An 8,315-nucleotide genomic window follows, 5' to 3' on the forward strand; every position below is an offset into this window, starting at 1 on the left:
AGGTATAGGCAGCTGGCTCTAATTTACAATAATGAGACCTGCTGCCAAAACAATAAAACAATTAACAAATTAATCATACACACATTTGCACGTGTGTTTGGCAGGGAGGATTTTACCCCCACCCCTGCTCTGTTACAGTACATATGTATGTATGTGTGTGTTTAATAGAGAGAGAGAGAGAGAGAGAGAATACATGTATGTCTCTAGTCAATGTGGTTTTCATGTCGCCTTATGTTCTAGCCAAAATTGTAGATATTTATTACTGCCATAGCCTTTAAACAATCATGCTGTATAGTTATATAATCTATTAAGAAACCTAAGACGGCAGACCTGAGGAGCCCAAATGTTCGACATATTAATGAAAATAGCTTGTGAATTTAGCTACATTGAATTGTATTAACGGATTAGATTTACATTAGGTGCAATAACTGATTTGGTTTTAACATAAATCTGTGATTTATATGCATCTAACCAAAGCATGAGTATTATTTAATCAACAAAATGTGTTTATAAACTAGCAAAGCTTATTGTAAAATGAAGAGGCTTGCAAACACGAAACATTATTTTACAATGTATTGTTACCTGTTGAGTCTTGCTGAACAAAAATGTAATTGATAACTGTGTAAAAGTGCACTGTGACATGTTTGCTACCACTTTCCCACACGAAACGTCACAAACCTTCTCTCCTGTGTGTGTGGATTAGTGTGGACCGGTCACGTGAGTAGTCCAGACGCAATGAGAAACCATCTATGGTTGTTAAGGAACAGAAAAACAATTTAAAAAAAATTAAACATTACTGGCACCAGAGTTAATGTTACTGCCACTATATGAGGTACCCTGACGCTAGAATCTATCGCCATAGCACCAGATTTGTACCTTTGAGCGTTTTGCGCGCACGTAACAAACACACTAAATCTATCTGTTTATTTTCTAGAAGCCTTCTTTTCCACTCAAAGAGAAACATTTGTGCTTATTCAAAAATAGGTCAATTACAGCAGTACAGTATATGCAAGATTGAGTAATTGCTTTATTCCCAACAGGGGATGAAATCAGTCATTTTAATATACTTTACCATGCTAACCGAAGGAAATCTAGATACAATGCCACTTATTCAATTTTTATTAAACTATTCTATACTATTCTGCACATTAATTTTGTGTCCTACTGATAGCTCTAATTTTGAATTTACAGCCATGGCAGGGATATGTGACTAACATACTTTTTTAGTATTAATAAATAAAACGAGTTTCAAATACATGTTCTACCACCCCACATAACATAAAAGTAATTTATACTACGGTTTACTTGTACTGTGATGTTTTGTTTTGCCTATTGTCTCAGGAACCATTAGCATGCAGCCTTGGGAGAGACTCTCCAGTGTTTTCACGTCTACTCTTACTTTCATTAAATTAACAACACTCCCCAAAGCTTTATCACAACAAGCATGTTCAAGTTAAGATCCTTTCTGGCCTCAAGCTATGATGGTTTAGTGTGCTTGGTGTATTTGTGTCAGGTTTATTTATCAATGTTGCCCTTTTTATTGTAGAGAATGTCAGTTCTGTTAGGACACAGGAAAAAAAATGTCGAACCTTGCAGCTCCTTCCACAGTCCTCAATTAACCCTTCGGTGGCGACAAGAGGTGAAAAAGCATCCCCAGCATGTTTAAAATGAACGTCTCATAACTCTTTGAAGATCGTGGAATACAGTTACATGTGATTAAAATGCAATAGCTTATGTTTATTTTGATACCAAGAACGTCCTTGTCGACTCGATAATCCTTCTTCATAGTACACACAGTCAAATGTTGCATCTCTTTCCATCTTCCAAGGGTTAGGAAAAATATAAAGCTCCTGCTTACTGGCAGAATAGATTGTTGAGAGTTGAGGGAGATGTAGAAATGTTGTACCGTTTCTAAAATTATTGATTTATCCCTAAATAGGCATTTTGGTTAGCCAATAGTAATTTTCATGAAACTGTGCATCTATTTGTGTATAATACATTGGTTTTCCAGCAATGTATTTGATAACAGCATTATTTGCAGTATCCTGCTCTCTACCTGATACAGTATAGTATTGAAACTATTTTTTTTTTTCTCGTCTCAGGGAGTAAAAAAGGCGTGTCTTTCATATACTGTACGGGCTACCATGTGCCGCTTGTGTTTACTTGCATGATAGAGTGCTGAGAGCTACAGGGGAGCTGGGACACATGTAGAAAAAGATGTACTGCTTGTAAAAGTATTGATTAGGCCGTACAGATTCATTTATTTAGCCCTATGTAGTCAATTTCATGTCTTGGAATGAATGTATAATATATACTTTTTCAGCACTGTACTTGATTACTGCATCATTTACAGTACCCTGCCCTTTACATCCTGCAATACTTTATTGAACAATTATCATTTTATTACATAAATTTAAAAAAGACGTATTTCATATACTAGGCTACCACTACTGTGCCGCCACTGTTGCTGCCTGAGAGATTTACAGTAAAAGTGCCCCCGTCTACATGACTTCTTTGATAATGGCACTATTTGGATTGGCATTCTTTTTTCTTTTTTTCTCTTTCTTTCTTTGTTATGTATGCAAGTTCTCTTTGTGCACTACAGACTGAAGCACAGGTTCAAGTACACTATAATTCATTTTGTAGTTTATATTTGAACACTTAAAATAATATTTATTCAATAAAGAACAGTTGAAATAATAATGTAAACTAGTTTTGTGTTGTTCTTCTCCTTTAATTTGTCAGTCGTGTTTATGTATGTGGGTTGCATTTGCACCCCTGTCTGCCTTTCGTGTGAGTTCAATTACTGCCACTGACCAAAGAAGTTAAGATTGTCCAAGATTAGTGCTAATGCTTTCTCCATTAAACTAGCCATATGTCTAAATGGAAGCCTTACATGTTACAGTTGTAGTTGGACGTTCCGAATCACAATACAAAGTATTGTATTTCTGATGTGTGATCCTTAAAACTGTAAGGTACTGTATGCAGGATGATATACAGGAGTGTTTGTTCCTTTTCCCAGAAGATGGGATGAAGAAGAGACTGATGTGGTTTAAGACAGACTACAAACCTTGTGGAGTTTAAGTAATAATGTCACATAATTTTATTTTTCATTTAAACTATTAGTTATTTATCAAACAACATATGCAGAAGTATGCCAAATCCTGTACAATAATGACACATTTAACGCAGTATTTTTTAGATCTATATGGACTTCTGTTATCTATCAAATTCCTAACGTCATTAAAGGGTTCAAATATAATAGTCATTAAAGGGTTAATATATATATATGTGTGTATGTGTGTGTGTGTGTGTGCTCTATCGCAATAATTAACCTTACAGTCAGTTCTGTTAAGAGAATTTTCTAAAATACATGTATTTCTTATTTCACAAAACTTTTAACTTGTATGAGTCTGTTTTGGTGGATTTATTGAAGTTTGGCATTCATGAAATACTGTAAGCACAACAGCAGTTGTCTAGTACAGTTCTGTCAGTATTAAAAGGTATTTACTTTTGTGTATTGAAACTATACTTGAAAAGATAAACACTCTCTGTAACTTATTAGCTTAACAACTCAAGTGTGCTATAACAAATGCATGGTTTTATATGAGCCCTTTGTATACTGTCATAACGGCCTACACAATTACAGATGTTACTTAGGTTAAAAGTGTGCATTGATGTAAACTGTGTTATGATAACCTAAATGTCTTTTTAATAAATACAATTTGTTGCAGTTGATAATAAATTAGCCTGCTTCTAGGGCTGTAACAAAAATAAAATACTTCTTCTGATGGGCAAGTAATGTAACAGTGCAACTTACTGAATGTTCAATATTTACTTGTTTATTTGACTAATAATACATGGGGATGCCTTCATGTTCTATATTCCTGTAAATACATCATGGCTCCTCTAACAAAACATGCAATGGATACATTTAACTTGCAATGTTCTATCCATATTTACAGCCGCAGCCGCTGGTATTAACTCTTGTATGTTCTATTTTCAGCTCCTTCCTGCATCAAAGACAGTCTGTCCACTAGATTCTGTGAGAAGCTGAGGTTGCTTGGAAGGTGTTCGTTGATAACGATACAGAAGCAGTGCTGCCTAACCTGCCTCAGTTCATATCAGACTCTGGATTCCAGATAAGCAGACTCTGTGACTCTGCAACCCCACTGCAACTTCCACTGAAATCATGAGGAACGTGTTATCTGTATTTCCAAACTGACTTGAACCCTAAATGTTATTCTTGGCACAGAATATTCAAACTTGGGTTTAATATACATATTTTACATTGTGCCTCATTGTTTTGTTTGTTGTATTAACTGCCTCAACACTTCATTAAAAATGTTCACATATACTGTAATATACAGTATACATATGTTTGCAGGCAGATTTCAACTGCGGTCATATACAGTTTGTTTTACAGTTTGTCAGTAAAGAGCCTTAGACCCCATAGAAGCATCTGTCTAATCGGTACACAATGTGAATGGAGGGTTGTCACAAAGACGGCCGGAGTGGGTGGCGTCAGACCAGAAGCAGGAAATAAACAGACAGAGATGTGTGGTTTGGTGAAGCTGAGCGAATGTTTTCGCTCAGCATTTAATAAACAGCACAGAAAATAAACGGTTTGAAACACAAAAACACAGGAAACGGCACTTGCGGCCAAAATAAACAGGTAAACAAAACGAACAGACACTTAACAAACGGTGCACGGAGACAAACAAACACGGTGAGTGATAACACTTATCTTTACGCTTTCTTTTACTTTCTCCTTCTCTCTCTCCCGTTCTCCACTCACCGAACACCCCACCCTGACTGAATGAAACGTGCATCTATATATACTGTTGTGCTGGGATTCAATTACTAATTAATTATTCACTTGAATCCCAGCACGTGAATTAATTCTGTGCAACCCTGTGCTTACATATTACATTTAACCAGCACGTGAAGTGATTTGTGCCCTCCTCGTGCCTAAATACAAATCTACATTTTTAAATACACGTGAAACACAGACCCGTTTATATCCCGTGTACCAATCTCTATACACCAACATTAACACACGCACGCAACATACAACACATAATATGCACACAGGGGCGGGGCACATTGCCACAAGGGTATACAAACTAAAAATCAGGCATTCTCATATTCTATTGGATTATTAAAAGTTCAACCAAGATCCCAAACTTTTGTTTTCATCTGAGCCTTTTCCACACTTACAAGTCTGCTTAATAAATAGTTTATATTAGTTATATTATATGGTCATAATAAATTATGGTTCTGCTTAAGGATCTTAGGGTTTCATGGGGCCTGTTGGATTGAATTGACTACATCCCAGAACTGTTAATACTGGCTTGAAATCAACAAATAGAAATCATGTAGCACTTTGTATTACTTAAAAAGTTTCCCTCCAATACAGCGAAATCTAACTAGTCTTTTTGACCACAGCTGAGTTATATATGTTAGGATTAAGTAATTGCTTTGTGAGATACACATGCATATTCTCGTAATCCATCTTGTTGAATACAGTGTATTTCATTTGGAGATGTGTATGCATGTTCTGTACAGGCAGTGAGAAAAGCACAGTGCCTGGTGAATTCTTACTTTTTTCATCATTGAGGTGTGTATCTAGTAAGTAGAAGCGCTTTACATTAGATTAGATTTCAGTGTTACTGTACAGGCTGTAGGGTTTAAAACACAACGCATTACTTTCTGCTATGTTGTACGTATTCCTGCAATATCTTTTTTTAACATAATTGCAATTGTTTTGATATTTTTATCAACATATTCCAACATAAATCAGTTTTGAGTAGTAATTTTTGTTTCAGATCGTTTATGCATTGGGTCTTCTCTTCAGAATAGCTTTTGAATTCACAACATCGGCAGGTTGAATTCAACCTGTTCAGAAACATTTAATTGGTTCCCACCCAATTCCTCTCATAAAATTCAACATTTTGATTGGTTCATCTGTCCGTCAGCTTTGCCAGGATTCTCCCTGCTCACACAGGTTCAGATGGGCGGGAACAAGTTTACAAATATACATGACAAACCCTGTATAGTCACATCGGCTTTACAGCAAAGATGCAAGATGCCTCCAGCTTTATGACTATGTATGTTTGTACTCAAAATGTGCAAAAGACACTGTTGCACGGAACACTTTATAACCTAGGCAGTGAAATCTGCTGTCCATCTAAACACTGTTGTGTTAGTTTGTAGAGTCCTTGCTTTAGGTTTTATTACTGGTTCTTATTCTATAAATCATCCAAATGCAGTTAAAGAAAGAAGAAAAAAAACATTTCAAATGAAATTTGTATGCCTGGATATACAGGGTGGGTAAAACAATAGCCCATTCAATGGATAACATTCTTAAATTAAGAAAGTTGTCAAAGCTTTAAAATCCAGTGAACTTAGTGGCCACTTGATTGGACTGTCATTCAGTAGATATTGCCCATGTTGTATAAAGTTTTCCCTATGTGTGTTTGTGTGTGTGTGTTTCTATATATTATTAGTTTGAATGTTTGAATCCATTCGAATCGTCTTTTTTTTTTTTTTTTTTTTTTACTTTTAAGGTCAACCTCATGTTTTAAACAAGTTTACAAATGCTTTAGCTGAAACATCGCCATTTAAAAAAATACTTTTAATAATATACATTTAGAAGCCTGTACAAAACATAACCTTGCCAACAATGAAAATAGTTTTGCTGATACAGTATTTTTCCTGGCAAAATGTTCCTTTAATGGTGCTCTTCAACAAGGTGCTGTCTCAATGCATTTTTTTAATACAATAGGTGTTGCAGGTCAGCACCATTTTTTTTATTAATTACTGTATGTTTTTATATAGTGTTTTTATAAATGTTTGCTTTTATTATTTTCTAACTACCTTTAACAAGATATGTGTAATGATTAAGCATGCCCTTATAGAAATGCATAACAATCTGTCATATTTCCTCTGTTTACAGTGTAAGTAAGGTGCTATTCCAATGTACTGAATTCATTATTTCATTCCAGGTTGAAGTCTCTATGCTATTTGTACTCATGTAGGTGTTTCCTCCCATGATTTGTTGGTTTATTTACTCTGGGGTATAATGGCATGAACTGTTATTAAATTGTTGTTTTGTGGCATACAGTCTACCAGTAAATCTTCAGATGTTAGTAATAATATGATACAGAGTTAAAGCAATACAAGACAAATGGGTCCTAATCACAAAGCTTTAACTTATTGAATACGTTTTTTCACAGTGTGTTTTATGAATAATGTAAACTCAAGCTTAAGTCATCAATAACCTCAGTAAGCTGACAGGGTGACATTCTACATTCTAAAATAATGTAATGTTTGTTTGTTTTTTCATTGAAAAATGTTTGAAGGGAGATTTTGGATGAAAATCACTTTGTAATGATTAATAAAAAATACAAATAAAACAGTTTCGGTCAAAGTTGCAGGAGTTCAATTAGGCTGTGCAGTTTTCAGTTATTTGTTGTCACAGTCATTGATTGCTGTTAAGCTGCAAAATCCTGCAGCGTTAGAACAACTGATACAAAAATAACAGCAGGGCTAATAATGTAAGTCTGCAAGGCAAAGGGAGGCTATGTGGTCCAGTGGTTAAAGAAAAGGGCTTGTAACCAGGCAGTTCCCAGTTCAAATCCCACCTCAGTCACTTACTCATTGTGTGACCCTGAGCAAGTCACTTAACCTCCTTGTGCTCTGTCTTTCGGGTGAGACGTAATTGTAAGTGACTCTGCAGCTAATGCATAGTTCACACACCCTAGTCTCTGTAAGTCGCCTTGGATAAAGGCGTCTGCTAAATAAAGAAATAATAATAATAATAGTACATTCTTGCATTGCTTTAGGGTTGTGATAAAGGAAAAACTGTATCCTCATTATATATATGAATAATGCGTTCTTTTTTCAGCCAAGATGTACTGAATAAACAATAGCAAACTTTTTTTTAATTGTATTTCAATGCAATTACCTTATACACTTAAAGAAAAAACAATAAGACAAAAAGTAACTGAACACTGTGAAGTGGCACAGTACTCCAGTGCTATTAACACTAGAAATATTAGTAAAGACTACTAAACTGCAGAGCCATATTTTAAAACCAGAAGCCAGCTAACACAATGTTAGATAGACTAAAGTGAATTACAGATCATATAGGTTGTATTTAAAGAAGGGATTGAAGGAAATGTTTTATCCTCTATTCTCTTTCCTCTGTAGATCTTCATTGTCAATGCTCTGTACAGCACCAAAGTGGCGGGATACAGCTGCTACAGCAGTGGTAGTGGTACTTTAAAATCATTACGATCAAGGAAAGCTCC

The 8,315-nt window shown here is 35.2% G+C and overlaps 1 protein-coding gene across 1 annotated transcript in view; it reads left to right on the forward strand.

Moving 5' to 3' along the window:
* The window catches only part of LOC117421012 (A disintegrin and metalloproteinase with thrombospondin motifs 12-like), a 142,117-nt gene extending 134,198 nt beyond the window's left edge, over positions 1–7,919 (forward strand). The window contains exon 24 of the mRNA XM_034034852.3: positions 4,007–7,919. Coding sequence (XP_033890743.3) covers positions 4,007–4,146 — 140 coding nt within the window. The 3' untranslated portion in view covers positions 4,147–7,919. The remainder of the gene's footprint in view (positions 1–4,006) is intronic.
* Positions 7,920–8,315: the final 396 nt, after the last annotated feature.

This window comes from Acipenser ruthenus, chromosome 1 (assembly GCF_902713425.1).
Source record: "Acipenser ruthenus chromosome 1, fAciRut3.2 maternal haplotype, whole genome shotgun sequence".
Classification (NCBI taxonomy): domain Eukaryota; kingdom Metazoa; phylum Chordata; class Actinopteri; order Acipenseriformes; family Acipenseridae; genus Acipenser; species Acipenser ruthenus.